The sequence below is a fragment of the Cariama cristata genome, unplaced genomic scaffold (assembly GCF_000690535.1).
Source record: "Cariama cristata isolate BGI_N322 unplaced genomic scaffold, ASM69053v1 scaffold1130, whole genome shotgun sequence".
NCBI lineage: Eukaryota > Metazoa > Chordata > Aves > Cariamiformes > Cariamidae > Cariama > Cariama cristata.
The window spans coordinates 47,794-72,942 of NW_009592729.1; the positions used below are offsets into that span (position 1 = coordinate 47,794).

A 25,149-nucleotide genomic window follows, 5' to 3' on the forward strand; every position below is an offset into this window, starting at 1 on the left:
CTCCTCTGCTGATTAACTTGCCAGAGAGAGAGAGAGAGGAAATTCAGTTCCGTCTTTGAAGGTGATGTCTGCACCCTCATCACAGTGCATTTTATAACCTTCTGCTAGGTTATGCATCCTCCCAGACTTGGGCATTTATAAACTACTAAATTCTAATAAAACTTCTTGGGGCAGGTTCTCAGACTGCCAGCCCTTCCTCTCACAGGCAGCAGGAGGGACCTGCAGCAGCAGCCAAGGAGCTAAAAGTAACAAGAGAAATGGGAGAATTTTCGACTGGTGATATGTCCAGACCCCATACTAAAAGTTAGCTAAGTAGAATGGATTTTAGAAAACGTCCCTATAATGGGAAGGTACAAAGGAAAATATGTTTTAACTGGGGAAGCAACACTCTCCCACTTCACATTAGTAAAATGTAGTGATGGATTCTCAGAATAAGAGATCCCCTACTTTGCCTGAATAAATAAGTACATAAATAATAATAAGTAAATACTACATTGCTCTTAGTAGTTTGCCTGTGCTATGCTAAATGACAGTTTATCTTGCTTCTAGATGCACTTCTAAGCAAACAAGCAAGCTGTTGCTATCACTTTACTTTGTGCATGCTCACAATTAATTGCGAAATACAAATTTAGACTTCACTTTTCCTCCTTAGCGAGAATTACCCATGAAAATGGCAGAAACTTTCTCTGTTATGCAAGTCTCAAGGGACTTCTGAAACTTCTTTTTTAAATAAATATTGCATTCCTAAATGAAGATAATTGTCTCTTGTGGTAGAAGTGTTGGAAAAAACCCAGCATAAAACAGGCTTATAATATTTTTACTGTCTTGCTTTTATTTGAAATACTTTGTGGGGTTTGATGCCTGGAAACTTTTATCACCATCTCTTTCATGGATTGACTGCTGGCAGACAGATAATTTTGATTGTATTTTCCTAATATTTAATCTTTTCCTCGCTTCTATTTAATCTGACTTTGCATTTATGAGGAGGATGAACTTTGAGTCACCTGGACTATTCCTTCATCTCCTCTTGGCTTGTCTCTTAATTATTCAGTATTAGCAGAGGGATTTTTAGCCTGCCTCACCCTTTCCTTCCACTTTTCACAACATCTTTCATTCTTTAGCCTTCTGGGTTGTATGTTATATTTTGGTGTCTTTGGCACTGGTATATACAGTGAGATATAAGACTGTCCGATACATGTATCACAGTCAGGTAATAGAGCCCATGCCCGTATATCACTAGAGGTTTGCAGTCATTTCCCTTGTTGAGAGTCTTCTACAAGCACTTGAGATGCTCCTCAAGGCCTTAAAAATCACACCCTCTAAAGGCATATGAATTCAGGCACATAAAATCATCTGATTTAAAACAGAATCAAAGAGATTCAAGTGAAGACATTCTCATAACAAACTCTGTGGAACGGAGCTGGATAAACCCTTGTAAATGTACCTGATTTTCATCTGTCTCTCTGCTAAAACTGCAGTTTTTCTGTGTTCCTCATGCCATATCTGTATTTTATCTTTTCTTTTGTCCTGTCCATAGTGCTGTCAAAGACTCTGCCTTCACATGGGACTTTGGGACAGTCAAACTGTGCGGTGTAATTTGCACACATGATGAATGGAAAGACAAAATTAAAAAAGTCTTTCCAAATGCTCTTAATTTTATTTGTTTAATAAAGTCTGGGGGAATGATCCATTATTATAGCATGTCAGCTTCTACTACAGTGCTATAGACTTTGTAACCGATGGTTAACTAGGGAAAGGACATATTTACTGAAATGCATGTATTTTCCAAACGGTTTAAGCAGAGCACTTACATTAACTGATAACTTAAGAGCTTGATTATTGCATAGTTAGCCATGTTTTTTTAATTAAGTTACTATTTTTTTTTTTCATGAAGTCACAGATTGCCTTGTTCCACATGTTGAAGATGCAGAGATTCATAACAAGACATACAGGACTGGCGATAAGTTAATAATCAGCTGTCATGAAGGATTCCAGATCCGTTACCCTGACTTAGACAACATGGTTTCAATATGTCAAGACGATGGAACATGGGATAATCTGCCCATTTGTCAAGGTTTAGTACACCAGCACATCCTGTTTTATAGCTCATGCACCTTGTGATAGTTTGCCAATATTTTTTTCTACAGTTGTAAGGATGTCAGTGATCTGATAAGCTCCACTGTACTATATTTGAATAGTGCTGCTCCTAAGATTTTTTTGATTTCCCTGTTGCTCACTGCAGGAAAGAAGGTGCCACTTTCTGAACATACCCATTCTTAAAATACTACTTTAAATATTGCTTTTTGTTTGCTGTGCTAAAGTCTGACACAGATACATTGCATTTTTTTAAAAATCAGGGTTAAATCAGTCAGAAGTTCAGCAAAAGATCTGATGGGCAACTGACATTTTTGCACCAATTAATTTCTCGAAAGATTTAAGCTTATAACTGTAATTTACCTTTCTTTGCCTTGTGCCATGGGCAGGGGTAGAGGAGAGAAGCTGGAACCTGTTCTTCTATCAGAGTTTTCAGTAGAGCTGTTGATCAGGTTCACAGTCCATCAAACCCATAGGTATTGACTGAAAATTGAGGGTGTGCACAGGAATGATTTTGGCCAGAAGAACCATTAGCCGTAGAATGAGTAGTGTGAGTAACATGGGATCCCAGCTTCACTTAGACTGTGAGAAATGGCTGGGGGTAAGCCAGCTGTAGTGGATGGAAATTCAATAACCCTGGGCTGCTGTTACCTTTACATTTCTAACACACGTGTGTTAGTACCACTGACTTGGTTTTAACCAATTCACATCTTGGTAACAAGCTTGACCAGATGACCAGCATCCAGAGGTTTTAACTCTCTGTGCTAAGGAGAAGACTGGGTTAGTATTAACTATCCTCAAACCCATCTGTTGTCTCCTAAAACGGACAGTTCTCTGTAGGCACTTAATAACACCGTCACATCAACTTGCAGGGGCAGGCAGGCAGGGGAGCTGGGACACTTCTCAGGAGTGATGGTGGCAGGATGAGACACAAAAGTCACGGCATTTCTGCTGTAAAGTGATGAGATTGATGGGCGCCAGTGTCAGACGTTACAGGAGCTTAGTTTGTATGGGCTGGTATGGTTAGGACCCTCGGTTTGGGGCACATCAAGCTGTCCCCCAAGCTCTTGTCTTAGACTATGGCACAGACATGTAGAAATTTGGGCACATGACAGGGCTAGCTCAGTGTTTTGAGTGCACACATTGTATCTGAATAGGGCTAACAGAACAGGGGAGTTTTCACAAACCCATCAAAAAGTGGACACTGGTTTTGAGGTACTTTGTCAGCAATGGCATCATGTGTGGCAGTATGAAGTACACAGCCCGTTTTTGAGAGCAGGTGCACCTCACCTCTGATTAAGGTAGATTGAGACTCTTGCAGTTAGGTGAGATGAATACTCAAAAGATTAATTTGCAGGTACTGTATTTGGCAAAGATGCAGGTAGAAATTTTGTGACATCCAGTATTAACTGGGTATGCAGAAGTACTCCAAGTACCCCTTGGCTTCTTACTTTGTTCTGTTGCTGTATTTATACTATGAAACCAAATCAATTGCTGCCACTCAATATCCGATATTAACTGCTTTTCAAAATAAAAGCACTGCTAATAAAAGTTAAGAAATAAATTGCACAAGGGCCAAGGGCTGTAACTACCAGATAGGTAGAGAACAGGCAATTCAGATTCAAGTATCTGCCATATTTTGCCAAATTCTATAAACCTGTTCCAAAATTGTCTCCAAAATTTTTGCTACGTCAAGCACTAATAATACCAAAACCACTTGTCTACTTCCACTAGGCAGGCTGTCATTACATTCTTACGGCCCTTTGATTACAACAGGCAGGGGAGTCTCGTGACACTAAGATGCCTTTTTTTTCTGCCAGAGCAGTGCGAAAGGATTGTAGCGCGTATAAGAATCCAACCTCAAACTATTTTTGCCACGAGATAATAATGATAATTACTGGTCTGGAATGATGTGAATTACTTAGCCAAAAAAATGTCAAAGTCAAGTTTTCAAGCAGTTTGAGATGTTTGGAGACCTAGGGATTTTCACAAACACTTGGCTCTCATATGAATTCAAGTAAATCTCTGTCCTGCATTACAAAGACCCCAATGAGCATCAAAATTCGGAGGCAGCAGGACAAATTTTTCCCTGATACACTTCAGAGAAGAGTAAGCTTGCTCTTGGTCAGGCAGTCTGTGCTATTTCTGTCCCGCAGGAGGTAGGGGCTCTGTGGGCTGCTCAGTTTGCAGGAACTGGTTTGTTATGGGGGGGGCATGCTTGATCACGGGTACGAGCAGTAGCCAGTAGATAGGATGCTTGAAGCTTTATTTGAGCAGGGAGATAACCAGCTAGTAAAACAGCTATCAAACCCATTGCTCTGGTAGTACAGTGGCTGTAAAAAGCTTCCAGGCTTTTTCTGTTGTTTTCTTTTGCTTTCGATCCCTCTCCCTCAAAAGACCATTGCAAGGAAATAACCACTTAAAGGGCTGCCGAGACTTTTTCTTTTAGATGCCAGTATCTTACAAGAAGTTCTAAGACTGATTTTAGTTTCCCCCTCAGACTTAAAATTATGAGAGTCCTATGAATATCCTTCGCAAATTCCTAGTAGTGGCAAGAGACCTATTTATGGATTGCCATAATGCAGCTCCTGTTAGTCTCATAACTTTATAATGTTATTTTCCATGTGCTGATTACTAATCATCTTTCCTCCACATTATTGCAAATTAAAAAAATCAAGTGTTACGTATTACCCAGAGGGTCATTTCTAAGGCTGTGAGGAATTATTTTTTTCTCTAGTACAAATTCTTATCTAAATACCAGCTCAAAACAGACTCTGAAAGTGTGTGTATGACATGTTATAAAGTCATGTCATCTGTTAAATTCACTGTTCGTTCTTGCACCAAATATGCCTGGTGACCATTTAACTGTCACTGCTCAGTACCATCCATGGTACAAATCCCTCAGAAGTAATTCCAGAAGTAGGACATAGTCTCTGACTACATTTACCGTTTCCGGTGATAACAGGTACCTTAACTTTTTGATAACCTAATCCGACACCTTGTTCAGTGTTTATCATGGGACTGCTTGTAGGAAGTCATGTCCCTTTAGACTTTCTCAAACTGGAATTTCAAAATCATTAGTTCTGTCTGCAAATCTTTTACAGTTGTGTGCACTTTGTCACAGGAGCAGTTTTAATATTAAAGATGGTTTACATGCCTGTCAGTTTTAAGAGGAGGAATATAACTCATGGTTTATATAAATGACAATCTTTGTTTATTAGAGATTCTACCTCAAAAAGAAATTGCCATCTGCTAAACCAGTGAATGTTTGTGAAACAAAATACTGTCATTTTCAGTAAACCTTTCCTGGAACTTGCTGAGAGTGAATCCCACGCTAGCAAAGCGTGTGGGCTAAACAATAAAAGGGTTTGGAAGAGGATAATGAGGCGTACGTATCTGAGGGAGATCATGCAGACATGCCATTCATAGTAGAGGAGATGAAAAATATCGCAGTCCTCAATTTAGGAATTATAACCGAGATTTGTGAAGATGACTGAGATAAGCACCTTATAATAAAAGATACCTCCCTCTTCTTAATTTGCAGGTTGCCTGAGGCCATTGGTTCTTCCTCATAGTTACATTAACATATCTGAGTTCGAGTCCTCCTTCCCCATAGGAACAGTGGTGTATTATCAATGCTTTCCTGGATATAAACTAGAAGGGGCAGAGTTCCTTGAATGCATGTATAACCTTATCTGGTCAGATAGCCCACCTAGGTGCCTTGATGTGGAAGGTAAATGTCTTATTGTTTGTTTATCTTTCAATTTTGCAAAATCAGCATGCTCTATATGATTTTAACTCAGGGCTATAACCACAGTTCCGCTATATGTAATGTTTCCACAGGCCACGCAGAGCATATCTGGGTTTTGTTGCGTGCAACCTATTGTGATTCACTGCACCATTAGCTCTTGGTGTTCCCTAAGTAATGTTTGCTCTCTCAGTGTCTGAAGTGCAAGAGGGGAAGCTCTTAGCAATGATTGCTTTCCCCTTAAAACGTACATTCTTTGCAGCTTTTCTAATAAAAATACTGAGGAAGTTACGGAATTCACATTTGTGTGAAGATGACCAGAGTTTCTATAGATACAGATAGATTTCCATAATCAACTAAAAAATATTCCATAGAAATTCTTAGTTTGGGCTGCAGACATTATTCAGTGCTACATGATGCTGCACACTTGAATATTTGTTGTCTCTCAAAGTAGTTAACCTTAAAGAAGGATTTGCAACTAAAATGACTGAGCTAATTTATTGATTAGGAACATAAAAACCATTCAGTGTGAAACAGAGCTAAATCGTACCAAGCCAAAAGGAATAATCTGTGGCTATAGCTGCAGTGCTGGAATGGAGGATATTGTAGTGCATTTATATTTGCATCCCATACATTTAAAACAACGATACTGAATGGATTGCTCCATACGCTGTCAAAACCTTGTGAACTACCTTCCTCCATCTTCATACTGCATCTTGAATGAAACATCCTAGGAAGTCATCAGAATCCAAATACATCCTCTGCATTTCATTCCCCTAAGAGGACTACGGTTTTGCTCAATTTCAAGCCTGTAAGGAAGCTATCTATATGTAGAATTTAGCTAAGAGCGATTATAGGAATTCATATGTGATGTTTATGTCACTGAGCTAAATGCTAAGCGGTCTGGAAGTGCAAAAATTTACCAACAGCATCAACAAAGTGATATAATGCACAAACATAATAAAATTATCCTTGTTTTTAACCGACAATTCAAGTTCCAGAATTCAAAAATGCCTTTGCAATTTTGGAATGACATAACAAGGTGAATTTTTTTTTTTTAGCTCACCATAAAAGATTAATCCCAAATCAGGTCTATGTAAGCCATTTTTGGAAGGTTTGTTTGTTGTTTGTAGCATGGAAAATACATTAAAAAATCAGAAGGGCCCTGTTAGGCTAAATTCAAACAGTGTAACTGTTTTGATAAAAATGACAGTTTTCCAGTTAGGAAGATAAGAGCATTAAAATACAGAAGCTTAAGTGTATGAAGCAGAAAAAGTTGTGTCATACCCTCACTTAACACTAGTGAGCATTTCAGCTTCTATCAAAATACCCAGGAAAACTCATGAGCTTATTGTTTATTGCTTGTATTATAAAGTCATGCAGAGGCTCTTTTTTCTTGATAATTTAACATGAGATAAGAACTGTTGCCCTGAGAGTTGTACATTTTAAATAACATGTCAAAAGGTATCATCCCCAGTCAACTCTGATGATCTGTGATGGGGGTATCAGCGTGCCTGAAACGCTGGATCAAGGCCATCCGGGAGGCCTCCTGACTTTTGATTTAGATCCAGCGTCCCTTTTAGTCACTTTCTTACTGCTCTCCTCAAATGTTACAACTTTCCATGGTGATTTCATGTCGGTGTCCCATCGGTGCGTGTGTTGGGTGAACCACGGGAGACCGAAGCCTAGAGCACAACGCTGGCAAAGAGCAGGTTCTCCTCAGCTGTGGGGCTGTCCCTGCCTCTGTTGGGGCAGAAGAGAGAGCAGCACCCCTGACAACTCCTCTTGTAAACTCTCTTCTAGGCATGCTTCAGCTGGGATGCAGCGAACTTCAAAATTAAATCCAGACAGGGTAAATCAAGTTGAGATGCCCTTGTTTGAAAGTGTTTGTCAAAGTGATTTATGCAAGGAGTGCTGGTCTCCAGGAATCTTCTTACAATCCACTACTCTTAATTAGTGGACAAAACTACCTCCCTGCTTTCTTTTTATTCTGCTCTTTGCATGCCGATGTCAAGCTCGTTTTTCAGTATTCCATTTACGTGTGAGGTATAATCTCGCCAAGCAGTATTTTTCACAGAGGAAATCTGCAAATAACAAATTAATTCCATTTATTTATTTCCATGATCAATTCAAAATTTATTCTAATGACATTTCCTGCTCACTATTTTAATATAGTAATGACTAAAAGGAAATGGTTGTTAGGAAGCTATTTTAGAGGTTTTATTCTGCTATAAACAATGCTGCTTACAGCTTTCTTGTTTTGATACATGTTCTCCTTGAAGCCTTCACAGAAGGAACTTCTTAAATATGTGTGGAACCAAATATGCTGTACATACATACATACAAATGCTGTATGTCAATTTTATGAAATTTTCCCTCTTTGTTAGGCCAAGCAAATTCTGAATGAAGGGGTTTTAGCTCCATGTAAAGAGCTAGTTACACCAGGGACCTCTCACCTCCCATCGTACAGCATGCCTTCTAATGCTCGGTCCAGTCTTATTCTCAATATTGCCAAGTGCAGAACTTCCACCAGCAATCCCGGGAGACAGATTTTTGCTGATAGGGAAGAGGGTTTTTCTGATAATTAAAATCACTGCTGCTTTACTCACAGCAGTGCATAAGAATTGTGTTACCTGGTACTGAACTGCAGCCGATACTGCAGAGTTACGCAGCGGCTTCTCAGAAACAGCTGTTTGCATCTCATCAGGAAAGTTGTTACAGCTCAAGCAAATAAGGATGCCTCTAGCTCAGATTGCCAAGTATTTACTGGTATGAGATCCTCTCCTTAAATGCTTGTACCTTTGCCAAATTTAAAACATTTGGATTGATTTTTGAGTGTCTGCCTCAAGCTGTATCATTTGGGAAGCTTCAGTTGAAATGGTTCAGCTATATCTGAGAATGATGATAGAGGAAATGGTGGTGTTTTACCAGTGCTAGAAAATTTTACAGTCATTTAGAGGATAAGATGAAGCAAGCATCTTAACATTGAATTTTCTTCTCCTTTAAGTCCTCAATTTACATCTTGAACTTTCTTAATATCCTTTTTTCTAGTGGAATTCCATAATTATGCAGAAGTTTTTTAAACTTTCTTTAGTACTGAAACTTGCTAGACACTTCCAAGGATATATGAAAATCTAAGGAAAATGTTACATTTCTTTTATTTGTATGATTTTTAAATTACCAGTTTGGGGTTATTCATCCATCTGTAGAAATTGATGTTAGTTAGTGATTGCCTTCTGTAAATTCAGATATGCAAAACATGGGTGGAAAAACCCTTAAACTGAAGATTACCACATGGGGTACAAACATTAATTGTAAAACCGGATGGCTTCAAAAAACATTGGAGGACAGCAAACACTTGAAAACGTACCAGCATGGAATTCTTTGAAATGAGACATATAGAACTAGGAAATGTTTATGATATGATACTTTAAGGTGAATAAAGACATTACACAGGATTTGGAGAAATCTGGAAAAAAAAAACAACAAACCAAAAAAGCCTGCCCATTAGTACTTTGGGAACATAATCTGCATATGATTACACACCTTGCCATCTGGACTCTGTATTTTAGCCTTTCATGCCCTTTGGAAGACTTCCAAGAAGATGTAAGGAATAGTTCTTATAAAGAACTGGGTGGGGAAAGAAGGCAAAGAGAAGAAGTGCTGGAAGAATTTGATTATAGTGCTAATGCTAGAATATAAAGCAGTTGTATGGACAGTGTAATTGGGAATTCCCAGCTTTGTATTTAAGAGTAAAAGGGAGAATAGGTTGATTGAATTTGTAAACAACAGATGTGATCCTATTACCTGGGATGTCTGGTTTCAGTATTATCCCAGCTGAACAGAGAAGCCAGTCCTGCCGGAAATCAGATGTATTGCAATATCAAAACTTTGTTCTACATGCTAGGATCAACAGATTCTCTAGCTGAGGCTAAACTTGAAAGAATGTAAAATAGAAAATATTTCAGATTTTTGTAGGTAGATTGAAAATTAAAATGAAACAAACATGCGGAATAGACTTCAAAGGGGAGATTCGACGAGTAGAAGAGAGGAAAAACATCGAAGAAAACTGAAGGCATTTCAGAACTCTGGTATATAAAACCTCCTCGTTGTGAGGGGAGGTGAAAAGATACAATGCTAAGCAACCACCAATTACAGAAGGGATTCTGAAAATTATAGACTGTGGAAGAAAGAGAGGAGAAGGAAGGGATTAAGAAAATTGCACAACAAAGCCAGAAGAAGTGCAAGGGAACCAAAAAAACCCTACCTGGAGCACGAGGAAAGAATAAAAGGGGGTTAGTCATATGAAAATTAAAACCAGCAAAGTATACTACAAATAAAAAAATATTCTGAAAAGACAGGTAAGAATACAGGACAGAGTTTTAAAATTATTCTTCTCATAAGCCTGAGGGCAGACACTCACAGAGACATCTGATAATTCTAACATAGAATTTGGAAACTAAAGAGCACGAAAGAGCACTGGAGGAGGGTGATATTACCGGTGACTTGCCATGGCTGCTTAATATTTCAAAAGAAAGTAGCTTAAACTTTCTAACCATTTACACGCAGGATACTTCAAAGGAAAGCTTCCAAAATCTTAATTCTGATATAACAATTGCTAATGCCATAACCAGTGATTGACACCATGTTATACATTAGATAAACTGTGCCCTTAAAATATTTGAAATTCTTGATGGAACATACAGCAATACACTGAGAAAAAAGAATCAAGGCAGCCTGTAATCAGTTTATGTTTGGGAGTCAGAATAAAGTAAGCAATCCTAAGCCTGAGATATTGTACGTTGGTACGAATGGATTTCTCTCTGTGTTTCTTTGTTGACATTGAGACAGCTTTAGATAAATTCCAACATGACAGACTGGTGCATATCCTCAGGGAAGATAATGTTGATGCAGCAGATCTCCAACAGATAAAAATCCTGTGGCGGGAGCAGAGGGCAGCAATACAAGCAAGTTATGAAACACTGTGGTATTAAGAAATTAAGAGAGATACCAGGTTTCTGGTCTATGTTTACACCTACTCAGCTTGCAGGCAGGAGGGAGAATAAATTAAATATTGCTCAACTGCCAAAGAGGTCATCCAAGTTAACTGAGTTAACATTAACATAAGACGCATTGATAGCCTTGTTTTTAGTGGCTCTCACTAGAGTGGCATTTCAGTGCCTACAGCAATACTTCTTGCAACTCAGGAATGACAACCTGACAAGTAAATGTTCAAATAGCAGCAGCCAACAGTATTTGTATGCACCTTTACTTAAGCAACACCTTTACATTGGTGACACCTCTAGCCTGACAGCCAAAGAATGAAATATGCTGATAGTGTTTCACCCTGGGGGGTGATTAAGTCATAGAAAGCAAGTATGATGAAGAAGTTTAAAAAGACAGTTTTCTTCAAAAAAAGTCATTCAATAATTCTATGCGTTTCTGCAGTGCAGACAGTTCATTCATTTCTCACCCAGGAGTGCAGAAATTACACGTGTCCGGCCAACCTGTATGAGTGTGGAAGTTGAACACTTTAAGGAGCTGCTCCTAGTGACTTGGAATATCTGGATTTTTATGCTGTTGGAGAATGCTGAAATTCATCTGTACAGCTTTACCCACAACTGAAGAGGCATGGGAAAGACTTTAATTCAGAAAGAGCACAGCATACATGAAATGCAGACAAATCATGTTCTTCTGTGGACGTACTGCTTAATAATCATCCAGCCTCTGAACTCCAGCAGGTGTATTGCAAAGCGAAACAGAAAGAAAACATTTCGAGACCGAATGATACACAAAAGTGGGCTTTTTACAGCTGTCGTTATGAGGGATGGGGCTGTTACAGAACAGTCTGCAAGTTGAAGACATTGTTTGAAGAAGATAAATACCATTAGATTTCTAAGTGACTGCTCCTTTTTTGCATTGCAGAAATCTTCTTTGATCTTGGCTGTGATGAAATAGATGCCTTCTCCACTGTTCATAGTTTTTCAAGAAAGCAACAGAACAACAGCTTGTAATCTGTTTCTTTTATGACTTCTGTTTCTGCTTGATGCACAGGACTGTCCCAGTAAATCATTGTTTTACACCTGCTCTATCACTTGTGCACCTTTCAGAAACTCCTTAGCATTTCCAGAACCAGCCAGACATCCCAATATTTTTATGGAGCCATAATTTCTGCCCTGAAGTGCCACATTAGCTGGTAGATGCATGTAGTGTTTTATCTATGGTGCCTTAAAAATGCTGAAGGTTAGGTGGGGAAAAGCAGACAAAAATTCTCCCTGAGGGCTGTTTTATAATATTAATCTTTAACTGTATCTGGCAGGGCTCCTCGGAAAGGAAAAGCACACTACATTGCCTGCCTTGAAATCAAATATCTCTGTGCTTTATGGACACGTTCATTAAATTTGGCTACACAGTGCAATCACAGAACATCTTCCACTAATGGAGGGAACTGTAGCTACAGACGCTGTGCGTTAGGAAATCTCCTCACTGCGTAGCTTTGTTCGCTTCCAGAGATAAAACCCAATATTTAAAGGGTGGCAGTTTCACCAATCGCTGTAGGCAGGCGCTTGATAACAGCATAAATAACAGAAACCAACACTCTTCCATGCCTTCCTAGTCTTGTAAGCTGGTTTGTGTTCATACAGTGCTAAGATCACCCGCTGGTTTTCCTCCTCCTTTTTTTTTTCCTAGTAGCACTCCATTGGGAATGGGACCTTGTGCTTTTCCTTCTCCCAGGTGGTATAGGTTGATTTCCTCAGCCTTTGGCTAAGCCCTGGAATACAGCTGCTCTGTTCCAGCATTCCTTCTCGCCGTCAGTCCCTGATGACTGGTGTAGGTGACACTACACAGGCTACAGGGATTCTTCTTAGAAACAAAGAGGAGAAAGCTATTGAAGAAAGAGGGATTAAAATAACATAGAACTGTTGATATGCCCGGCTCATAGTGAGCACTGGCTTCTTCAGACATCCCTGTCAGGTGCTTTTTTTCTGTCTGGTTTTCTTTAGCCAGCTTCCCAACAGCTTTCTCTCCCTCCTCCACCTCCATTCCACTTCTAAGCACTGGGGTTATCCTGTGATACCTGTCAAATACCCAAGCCTTGACTTATTTTGAAGCTCTCTGATTCCTTCCTGTTAGGTGTCTATACAGTCCCCAGCATCTGTTTCTCAAAGTCCTGAAAAGACCATTACTGATCATAAAGTCAACCACTCGTGAGAAAAGGAAGAAAGAAAACTAGAAGCAAGTGATGAAGAAAGCTAAAATGAGCTGCTATAAATGATACTACAGTGCTCCAAGCACTCTCATGTGAATAATGAGTATAAATATTTCCTTAAAGATAATTATGGGCCTTTTGCTAAAAGAACTCCTAGCTCTCTATTGCTGCAAACTTATCATCAGTTTTTTGTTGTTTAAATGAAAATTGCACTTTTTAACTTATGATTTATAGAAGAAAGATCACTTGGGGTGTGTTTCATCCCGTAGCTGTTGTGAAATGCATTTGAAACTAAAGAGTTTAGCCTTAAGATCAATGTTTCATAGGTTGCTGTGCTGGGATCGGCAGGATTGTTGTGTGAATTTGGCACGGTGCTCCTGTAGGAGCTCAGCTGACTGGAACTGCAAAACGGGCTCTGTAATTTGTAACTCCAGTAACAAGGAAGCTCTGTGTACGATAAGCAATTGTAAATCACCTTCTGTTTCCATTTAGGAATCAGCTAATGTTAAATTATTATTAAAATAGGCTTGAAACTAGTTTTATACTGTTTCATTTAGGCTCGTACATCTGGTGTCAGTGATAGCAATTTTCAGCAAGATAGTGTTTGTCAAAGCTAGACCAGAGAAACAGTTTTTCATTAAAAACTTAATTATTCAATTCATTTCACATTTTCTAGAAGGTGAAAAGTGCTTCTCAGTGTGTGCACACTGAGAGGCTTACCTCGCTATCGTAGCTGGTACAGAATTACCCAGGGGTGGTTGTCGAGGGGTAGAGCAAGCAGCTTGGAGCCACGAGACCTGGGTATGTTCCTAGCTGCTTGAACGCTGACCTGCTGAATGGTCGAGAAGAAGTTGCTCAACCGTCAGGTGTCTTTTCAGAAGAAAAGATGTAAGTGGCATTGTAAAGGTTAAGTAGTTGAGAAAGGTTAAGATTGAAAAGAATTTGGAAATTATTGGCGAAGACTACAATATTTTTAATAATTCTTGCTGTAGGCTTTCAAGACATAAATTTGCTGGCAACATCAGAGTTCAAAATAAGCATCTTGTATCTTCGTTACTTTAAGTCATGTCTACTGTCAGGCTTAATGGGAGTTACTTTATATATTAGTGCTCACTTAGTTGTTTCCACTAAACTTTCTATTCTGGTTTACTGTTGGTGCTCTTGTTTTGCTGTGGCAATGAGTAATCAGAAAAGTTCCTCAAAGCATGTCTTCACTTTCAAAACACAAATTCAATGGCCTCCAAGTTTTTCTCACTTGTTCCAGTACAGTTATAATATGCGTTAAGTCTCCCTTCACAATGCCAGCAGCATTTGTTGTAGGAATGTATCATTAGGATATTGTTAAGCTGATATTCATGATGAATGAAGAGTTACTCTAGTAATGCTTCCTGTTCTACTTACATTTCTGAAGAGCATCATTAGAAATAAATTCTTGTTAAGCAGCCGTTCTAGACTGAGATGTTTTGACAGGGCTTATTTTAAAGCAACTGGGTTTGCTACTTCCTTTATTTTACCAACCTCTTAATTTCTTCTTCAAGCTCTCAACAGGGTATGAGTGGTTGAGTCCAACAGTTTTACTTCCATCCTGCTTTGAATATTGGAAAATTTACTGGGAATTTTTGTTTTGCAATTTCAGGATTGAAATATTTTGGTTTTTTACATTATTATAAATTGAAATCTAAGTACAGAATAGAAAAATCCTTTTTTTTTAATATTTAAAGTGCAGAAGTAATTTCCTTTGCCTCCTCTTCCTGTTGACCATCCACTCCCCATTCCCCCATGCATTTCCTTATTTGGTATTGCACTAGAAATACCAATTTTTGTCTACTAGTTTTTGTCTTGAAATCTTTTTGGCTGACAAATAAATCAGTAAATTCTCTAAACAGTATAGTGCCTTTAGAGTTTAAAAATCCACAACTAACAGCTACTTCTTTTTTAACACCACTGACATTTTCGTTTTGTTTGTTGTTTTTTACAAACTCATAACTATTAACAAACATTTTCTTTTGTGAAAGATGCTAGTACCAGTGTTCTATCAACTGAATATAGGATATAGGCATCAAATTCCTCTCTACACTGACTATCTTATAATGTGCTGTTATGTGTATGTGAGAGGACGAGGAGTTTGAAATTAGGGCTCTGTACTGTGCAGGGCAAGTGTGACTCATGTGCTGGTAATACCTGTGGAAATGGCCAGGTCTGTCAGGTGAACTGGACAGGAATTGTTGAGGTACATGAGAAAAGGCTTCTTGATTATTTATTTTATTCTGAAGGACTGAAGCATGATGACACCAAAGTAACCAAGGAACCAAGTTTTATTAGCACAGTGTTCATAAAGAAGCAGGAAAAGGAACAAACATAATCTTCATCTTCTATGTTCCTGTAAAAAAAATGAATTTTCAGATCCTACATACCCAAGCAGGTGTTTGTACAAAGGCAATATATGGCAAAGGATCCTTACTAAGGCCCCAGAATCCAGCCAGTAAAGCCTCAGGGACCAGGCCACCCTAGATGGGAAGAGTCAGACCTGCTGCAGTCTCATGGAGTAAATCATGGTTCAAATGAAACATTGGTTGGGATGCAATAGCCAGAGTACAGGTGTCCAGATTTCTGGTGTTAATTAGCGTCCTGATAGGTACCAGAACGACAAGTGAGGATCAGGAGAAGCTCTTGTTCTCTTCCAGTTTGTGAACAAACCAGACAGTGTGTCCACCTCTCTGATTAGATTCTAGCGAGATACCCCGGCGTTTTCCCCACACATTGGAAATGGCAGGTTTTCATCTGTGTCTTTCTCATCACGAAGTTGCATCTTAATCTTTTCCCACTCTTTGCATAATGAGCAGGCATTCATGGTGTGTTTGGAAGAAGTGTTATTTTTGATTAGGTGCAAATGTGACAAACCCTATCCATCCCTGTATCAAACAGAAAGTGGCTGGCCTTACATTGGGTTTTTCTGCTAACCCAGATAATGGAGCAACTGATGCCCTACAGGAAGGCAGACTGGTAGCTAGAGAAAAAAACACACTATGCAAAAAATCAAAGGTGGAAAATAAGCTTCTTGCTTATTCCTACCCCTTTTTTTATAAGTGTGTGCCCTGTATTTCAAGAAATTTTTGCTTTTATTTTTTGGGTCAAGTACAAAAGCTGGGCAAAACCTGAATAATTTACCTCCTGCCTACTTTGACCAAAGACTAAACTGACTGGCCATCAAACTGATTGACTAAAAAGAAGGTTCTGAGCACTGTAAATATCTGTAATTCCACTGTTATCTCTCTACCAGTGGCTTTTAAAAAGTGACACGATATCTTTATTCTGTGCCATCAATGTTAACTGAGAATATGCTAATGCCAAAAAATTTTCCCTCCCTCCTACAGTTCCAGTGTCAACAGTGCAGAATTACTGCAGCATCCTCTGGGCAGAGTTTAAAAAGCTTCTTGACCATAATGGGTAGGAAAAATTACTGGGTCAACCCCATTTATTCCCCCAGGGTCTGGGCAGTAAGCGCCAGCAGCCTGCATCTCCCTCGCTGTGACTCTGGCCCAAGGGATGTGGCTGTTGCGCTGTGGAGGCTGTGATGGAGGGGGCTCACCGTGCGGCAGACCTGCTTTTGCCCCTGCTCCAAGCCAGTACATGACAGGGTTTGTAACCCAAGGCTCGACTCCCCAGGTTTTAATCTCTTCCTGAGAGCGCTAATTTTTCATTAAAATCAGTCAGAGCAGAAAACCCATAGCTGATCTCAGAGGAGAGCCCTCATCTCCAGCAGCTCCTAAGAGCAGGAGAGGAAGTCCGTCAAACCAAATCAGGAATTCCTCCCTTCAACGTCCTTGAGTAACAGGTGTCTTGGGCATCCCAGAAGAGATTTGTTTGCCATATAAACACATTTGTTCTTTCTTTTTGAGGAACGATTCAGCTTTTCAGTTGAGAATGCTGAGCTGTGAAGTTCCTCTAAGTCCTCTTACAGTCTGTGACCAATTGCTCTACAAAGACAGATCCAGAGATCCAGGATCACGTGCTGCAGAACCACCAGCAGACACTGCCTGAATTATGTCCATCCCTCTGACAAGGACCAAAGTTAAGGACATACGCATGTGGTCTTTTAATGTTGGCCATAAGAAGATACTACTGGATTATCCATGCTGGATGTTGTAATTAGCACATTAAAGTCTCAAAAGCATTATAAAACAAAGATGCTGAAAGCTACTCGTAGTAAAGATTTGGTGTCATATTTAAGGACAGCACTTAGGACATTTTTTGAGCTGTGAGAACGTTCTGAAGTAGAATTCACTTGTTTCTATGATTATTTATCGTTCATAATGTTGTTGGCTTTGACAGCAAAAATGCAGTTGTCAGACACACTTTTATTTTAATCAGTTTGTGGTTATTTTCATTCAGTGAGTTTGATGCATTTGCCTGAAGTCCATGGCCTGTAATTTCCAAATACAATTAGGGTTGATCACTGAGAATTCTCGAATTTTAACTTTCCTAGAAAACTTCTGCGGGCTTAGGTTTGCCACCTGAGCTTTCCTCCATATTTGATCTGCACATTCCTTTAATCTGTGTAACCAGTATCATACACTGATCTCCAGCATAAATAAGGGAACTGATCCTGTAAGACAACTGACTCTGCATTAAAAATCTTCTGTCTTTGGGAGCCACGAGTGTTCAGCGGCCCTCCACACTTTCATAATCTTGGTTTTCTGTGATCAAAACTAAGGCCACTTCATGGCTGTCCTTCCATTGACTTTAAAGGATCTTGGGCTGGGATGACTATTGGAATGGAGCGAGTTGAAAAAGAGACTGGGTGTACGACTAACTGCCCAGAGCTCAAAGCGAGTTCATTTTTGGTTGGTTGTGATGTATCCCATTTGACTTAATTTGGCTCCGAACCTGAGCATTGCTGATTGTACATGGGGGCCAGTTTGCCCAGGCAAATTTTGAGGGATCCTGAAACTGGATGAGCATAAAGTTCACAGGAGGTGGTGAGCGATACCTCAAGTAAGTAAGAATCCCTGCCTCTGACAGTCCAGTTGACATAATGTCACATAAGAATGAAGCACAGTTTCGATTGAGCTAAACGCCCTCAGTTTCAAATCTGCTCCATTGCATCTGCTGGTTGTAAGACTATGTAATGCAGGAGCTGTTGGCACGTAGGACCGCTTAAAACTTGACTCTAATTCATGACTAATGCTTGGCAGTGCATTAAAGAAATGTTTGCAGAAGTTTCCAGGCAGCACCAATACATGAATATTTCCCTTGAAATATGAAGGGTGTCAGTGGAAGGGGTGGCACTCTGTTTTAGCACTGGGGACATACCCTACACAGACAGTGATGCTCTTGTTTTCAGGTTTTATAAAATACATCTCAATTTGTAAACAGACTGACAGCTCCTTATCAGGGTTGTCCCCACAGCGTATTGTTTTTAATCTGCCTGGGAATGTGTTATTCCTGAGCTGATCCACATTGCTGGGACACCAACTTTGAGGCTTTTTTTATTCAGCAGGCTACTTTGGCTCCTAACGACATTAAGAGGTTAGGGATGAGGCAGCAGGTGCATTGCTAGAGAGGAACATTTGTTTCTCTGAGTGTTGCTCTTTGTGGTAAGGTGTGCTTTACTTGCTTGTTGCTAGAAGGGTACTGGGCATCTACACATCTCTTGCAGCCTGCCGTGGCTTGGCAAAACTCAGTTGCAAAGAAGCTTAAATTGCTGTCTTCCTTTGTTCTCATGTTCTAAGTGTAGAAAATAAAAATATAACAGGTTTCCTTACGGCAGCCCAGAATTGTTGCTTCTTTCTAACAGAAGGACAAAAGGTGCTTTCTTACTATTTCAGTCTGACACCTTTGCCCTAGTCTTAAGAAAATTGTTTTCAATCTTGAGTTGACTTCCCAGTAAAGCATTCCTCTGTCTTGTGAGCCCAGAGTCTTTGGAAAGTATGCAGAGTATTGAGGATATGAATTTTTATGTGAATTACTTGCTCTGATTTCAAGTTATTATTAAGCCTTGCCAGTGAAAATGCAAACAAAACCATGTCTCCAGGGCATGGGGAATAGACATTGCTGCTCATTGTAATCAGCCTCTCTTGAAGATTCATTTAATATCCTGTGTATTTTTTTTATGAAATGCATTATTCATGTAACAAGATTCACAGAGAGAAGCAGCTGAATTGTAATCTCTGGGAAGATTCTTCTTCCAAGAGATGGCATTTTCATTATTTAAATCAATGCAGTAGGTCTTGTCTGCATGAGGAGGCATGAAGTGAAGGGAACAGCCTGTAGATGGGGCACGGAGCCAGTTCCTTACTGCCTCTGAAGGGAAATAAAACAAGCCATCCAGTAATTTAAGCCCTTTTTGGGTCATCATGTAGCCATTTGAGACGTCATTACCCTTTGTAGGGTTTTTGTCCTTTGTGTTAGAAGCACTTAAGAAAATAGTAATCAACTAACACTTACTCAGTGGAAAAGTTTCCTCTTTTATAAAAATACTGCTTGCGAGCTGCCTTCCTCACTGCTGTTTCCTGGAGAGTGCTCCCTCCGTTCTCCATTGAGTTCATCTGCCCAGCCATGTGAGAGAACATTTCTTTTCGTTTCAGGGCCTACGATAAAAGTTCCACATGTTTATATTGCAATTCTCTCTTATTTACCTAACCTTATGTAAACCACTGTACTTAATTAACACAGGTTCAGGCTCTGTTATATTTAAGACCGCACTCCACCAGCGGTCCCACTGAGATCAGTCAGGCTGTTCAGAGATAACAAAACACAAATAACACCAGTAGAGTTTAAGCTCAACTTAATAATATTATAGTGGTACAGACTCTAAGTGCTTAAGCAACATTGTGTGCTTTGCATCTCTTGCAGCAGACTTGATGGCAAACTTATTTTTAAAAGTGAATATTTAGGAATTTAATTACTGCATATAACCATTTAGTTATGTTAATGAAACAAAAAATAGGATGTTACAGCTGAATTTGAGATGCTTCATAAGGAGAGGGATTCTCCTTATTTTGACTGTCCCCCTCCATCCCCATATAGCCACCTTACAGGCATATGTGGCCCCTTTTGTCTTCCTCTCGCCCTCCCCTTCCCCCAGAGGATGGGAAGCTTCCCAGATCCCATCTCTCAGGCCTTTAAACAAGCAGGTGACAGCAGGGCTGGCTGGTGAGGGTGAGAGCCAAAAGCGACCCGCGGGGCGTGTGTAGCCAGGCGGGAGGTGTGTGCATCCATCGGTGTGTGCAGCCATCCGCTGGTGCCGATGGGCGCCTGGCCTCCCAGCAGCAGTGGTCCGGTACAACCGAGACAAACCCCAAACTGCAGGGAGCCTGGAAGGGAGCCTGAAGTGTGCCCTGTGCATTTTGACTCACTGCGGCTACCCAGCAGTGGGTTGCTGGTATTAATGGCTTTCTCCTTTTCTCTTTGTTTATTTGCACAAGTTTGTCCACTACCTCCAATGGTGAGTCACGGAGACTACATCTGCCACCCGCGGCCTTGTGAGCGTTACAACCACGGGACGGTGGTGGAGTTTTACTGTGATCCTGGTTACACCCTCACCAACGACTACAAGTACATCACCTGCCAGTACGGAGAGTGGTTCCCCTCTTACCAAGTATACTGTGTCAAAACAGGTAAGGGAGCAGCAATGGTATTACTCCTATCCTCTTACAGTCCCTCTTTTTTAGAGCAGATTTGTTGGTCTGTAATGCCTGGTGAACTTCATCTATTTCATGGTTAAGTGATGAATGTTGATTTTAAGATGCTATTAAATACAGTACATTTCCAAGATCCTGAATGATCCTAAACCATTTCAATCATTAGCTCCTCAAATGTATTTTTTAACATCTTCTAGATATTTTTACATGTATATAACGATTGCATGTATAAAAAAAGTCAAGGGGAAAAAGCAAGGTCCAGCCCCTGTGGCAGCTTAATGTTAAGGTTGCTTTTGGTAAATGGCATTGGGTTTATGTGTGTTTCTACAACATTGGTATAAAACATGTCTTGTCCTAACTGGCATTTCTGAGTATTGTTGAAGTCTTAACACAAAATAATAATGGTAATAACCAAGCACAACTTCTGCCTTTTTGTTACAGAACAAACCTGGCCAAATACACAGGAGACCCTCCTGACTACGTGGAAAATAGTGGCATTTACTGCTACCAGTGTTTTATTAGTACTGCTACTGGTTATTTTAGCCAGAATGTTCCAGACCAAATTTAAGACACATTTTCTTCCAAGGTTTGTACTGTTTTCTTTTTTTTTGAAGATTGAGGGCCTTGATTCACCTTTCACATTCCATACTCCTTGCTGGGGAGACGGAGCAGCTCACGAGCCTTGCAGATTCCTTCTTCTTCTGCTCTGAGCAGAAGTCTCTGACCCACCGATGTGAAAGGGCACCCCAAAGAACCCACAGCAGTCCTTTCTGCAACTAAGATAAAAGGCAAAGTTTGCCAGATTTGCTTTGGGAGTAATTACAGCTCTGCTGCTGAGAATTGCTGCTTCTGCATGTAAAAATAGCTGACAATATTTTTAAATACTCATTTTCAGGTGCTGGGGGAATTATTTTTTTTAACTACTGTAGACTTAGTAATGTAAGTTTTAAGAAAGAATTTCTTTTTTCTCTATGGACAAATTTATATTAAAAGTTGGCTTTCCCTTCATGAGTATTGTTTTCATTACAATTCATAAACATCTCCTACATCTTCCTTTATTTCCATAAAATACCATGCAGCTATGAGCATTTGTCATTGATTCTTACAGCACTCCTCATGAGACAGGTAGGTGGGTATTATTATTATTATTACTACCTTACAACTGGAAAAACAAAGGCAGGCATGCTGAGTTTTAGGCAAACCGTATCGGGGTTTAGACTTGTTTCTAGTTTTCAGTCTGCTCCGTTTGCTATGGACCTTGACTGCGTGACTTCGCCTCTCCTGCGCTTGCTTTTTCTCATGTCTTTATTCTACCACGTGCAGAAAGGAGAGGTGAAAAAGCTGTATGTCAGTAAGTATGTCCTCATGCCGATGCAGCAGAAAGGGTGATCTTGATGTTAAGTGTGTACATAAAAGTATACAGATTATATAAATAATGTGTCCTATATATGTGCATATGTACAGTATATGGGGAGTAGTATACATCTATAACTAGGAGGATCTTTGGGGTAATGGGTTGCACTACAGATAGCTTTATAGCCCATAGTTGTCTAGCTTATTGACATGGCTTTCTGTCCTCTCCTTTTCAGATGTTTTCATGTCCTAAAGGTACCTGGGACCAATTCCCTCCTGCTAGGACTCTACTGTGATTTAACTGGCTACTAAACAGATACTTTAGGGTTTAACAGACCTTCCCAATTAATAGAAATGTTTTGCTTAAAAAAGAAACCAGCTTAGTACTGGTTAAGGAAGCCTTCATCCTTTGAAAGTAACATCTGAAAGAGGCCACAAATGTGGCCACCAAAGGCCTGTTATCCAGTAGTAGTCACCTCAGTGCCCGTTTACATGGGCTTGTAAACACTTTTGTGCTCTAGCACGCATCTTTCCAGGGGTTCAGACACTTTTGACTGGTGAACTACATCTGTGATCTTATATCCATGATACGTATTCTGCACAGCACAGCAAATGGCGCTCCTTATCTCTTCCAAGCACCTGTTTTCCTTCCCTTCTCAAAATTGTTCACGTTACTGGTTTCATTTTTCCGACTGTAACAGAAGCCACCTGACTGTCAGCTTGAACAGAGTTTTGCAAACCCATGAAACAAACATTTCTGTGAATGTTAATGACCCTGTAGCTTCATTTTGCATGAGTAGAAAGTGTTGTGTTTACTTAAGTTCAGCGGTTGCTCCGAGGTGCTTCTGACATGCTCCCGCTCTCTGTGATAACTTGTCTCTGTTTGACATAGAGGCAACCAGGAGGGCTCCATGGGTGACCCCGACTTTGTGGTGGTGGATGGCGTTCCTGTCATGCTGCCTTCCTACGATGAAGCTGTAAGCAGTGGCTTGAATGCTCTGGCACCCGGATACTCAGCTGCCACAGACCAGGGGCATATTTTGCAGACAGAAGATCAGAATCCTCCCGCTTACCCCGGCCCCCGGATTACAGACACACTGCCTAGCGAATTTGAGACTTGTGACAGTAGGTCATGTTCCTCTGAACTGCTCCAAAGTTTGTACCCATCCCCGGCATGCCAAGCGGCAGCCCTTCCCGGTTCAGATCGAACTGACATATCCCATAGCACTGCCGGGGAAGCCGCATCCACGAGTCCACGGATCGATATTGCAGATGGTGAGTCTTGCATAGGTGCAATAGGTGAGTCCGTAAACGGGAGCCATCATTTGTTTGTACTGTCAGAGCAGGAATAAACCCAGCTGACTTGCTCGTACTTTCTCCATGTTTTTGTTCACATGTTAATTTGGACATTTTTTTAAACCATACTACTCCATCGTCATAGAGCTTCATGTCTGCGCTATGTCCTTGCTAGCTGTGGTGCACGGGATTTAAACCCCCAGACCCCGTAACAGCAGTCTCATCAATAGGGATGTCCGCAAGCACCTGTGTACAGCAGCGAGGCCAACCATCATCTTGCTTGTGTTGGTCCGTTCATCTGCTCCTCAACTCCTACGCTCACAACTCCCTCACATGCCATGGCTTTCACAGCACAGACTGGGATTTTCTCCTTGAAATGGAACACAAATCATACTCAAAATCAGCAGCCTTTATTAACAAACTCATCATGTCTGTGCATATAGCAAACTGTTCAGTCTGAGACATGTACACATTAAGCCATGGACATGGAGTCACAGTGTAAGGGGAACGTACCCACAGGACCATGTATGAGAAGGGAGATTGCCATATATTATTGTATGCATTTAAATCGAACATGAGCATGCACTGGTATTATTTCATTGAGTTCTAATGGAGCTGTATGGTCTGCTGCTCAGTGTGCTAAGGAAGCTAGATAGTTTTCCTTGGAGACATTTAGAAGTAGTGGCTCTGATCCTGCTCTCCACAGTCACTGAGTGTCACTAGGCAAAGAGCTGAAGGCCAGTGTCCTAAATTCAGTGTGGGTGAAGGTCTGGGTGGAGGAAGTCTTCCTGCTTCATAGGGTTGGGGCTAACTTTTAGTGGTGTCACAAGGGGAAGAGGACAGCTAGAAGGAGGAGGGAGAAATTATGATAATGCCAGTGAAAGTTCCTGTCTACTCTGAATGCTGCTTCAGTGATTAATGTAGTAGGAAGGATGTTTGCATTTAGGTTTTTGTGGGCTTAACGTGTTTTAGAACATCCGGGTAGTTTTAGTAGGTTAATTTTCATATAGGTGTTAGAGCATAAGTGGGTCTAGAATTGGCAATACTGTGTCATGTCTTGCTCAGATTTTGCAATGTCCATTTCTGGTTTTGTAGAATTGCTAATACTAATACTTTGCAAAAGTATAAAGGGAAATTACAATCAGCAATCAATGCTATTTCTTTTTTTCCCCTAGAGATTCCTTTGATGGAAGAAGACCCTTAGCCTGCACAGAGACGTGTCTTTGTCGCATTGCACTGTTCGGTGACATGAATCATGAGGATTTAGAGATAGAGAAGACTATCTGTGGATTTGGGGAGGGTATTTTCCTACTTATCAATCTTCCACGTGATGATGTCACCAGATTGGCTGTACATCTTAATCCACAGCAGGGATAACAGCATCAGCATTTGGAACAGCAGCAGTTTTATGAATGAATCCTGGGGATTTGATGAGAGCAGATGTAGAAAAAGAACTGTGGCTTTTTAGAAATGAAATGTATATCTGCATCGCAGAAAGTCATATGGTTCTGTAAGAAATGCTATTGGATTTTGATACTAACTGCCTCACAAAAGCATGTCAAAGTATGTAAATTTGCTTATAAAGACTGCTTTAAATGATCTATGGACCTCTAGTTTATGAAGAATCCTTACAAGTTTAAAAAAATACTAGGACTGAAACACAAAAAAAAAGAGGAAAGATCCTCTTTGGCTTTCCTATGATAAGCAGGAAGCTTTTGATTTAGTTGTTGGTGGTTTTGTTTCAGACCATGTCTGCAGAAAACAACAGAAATGATGGGATTCATATATACTTTAATGTATGATAG

At 40.2% G+C, this 25,149-nt stretch overlaps 1 protein-coding gene across 1 annotated transcript in view; it reads left to right on the plus strand.

The window, feature by feature from the left end:
• Positions 1–25,149, plus strand: part of SUSD4 (sushi domain containing 4) — a gene marked incomplete at its 5' end in the record, with an annotated part of 30,938 nt that extends 5,789 nt beyond the window's left edge. The window contains 6 exons of the mRNA XM_009698581.1: positions 1,895–2,074; positions 5,639–5,827; positions 20,480–20,671; positions 21,137–21,281; positions 22,941–23,323; positions 24,520–25,149. Coding sequence (XP_009696883.1) covers positions 1,895–2,074; positions 5,639–5,827; positions 20,480–20,671; positions 21,137–21,281; positions 22,941–23,323; positions 24,520–24,548 — 1,118 coding nt within the window. The remainder of the gene's footprint in view (positions 1–1,894; positions 2,075–5,638; positions 5,828–20,479; positions 20,672–21,136; positions 21,282–22,940; positions 23,324–24,519) is intronic.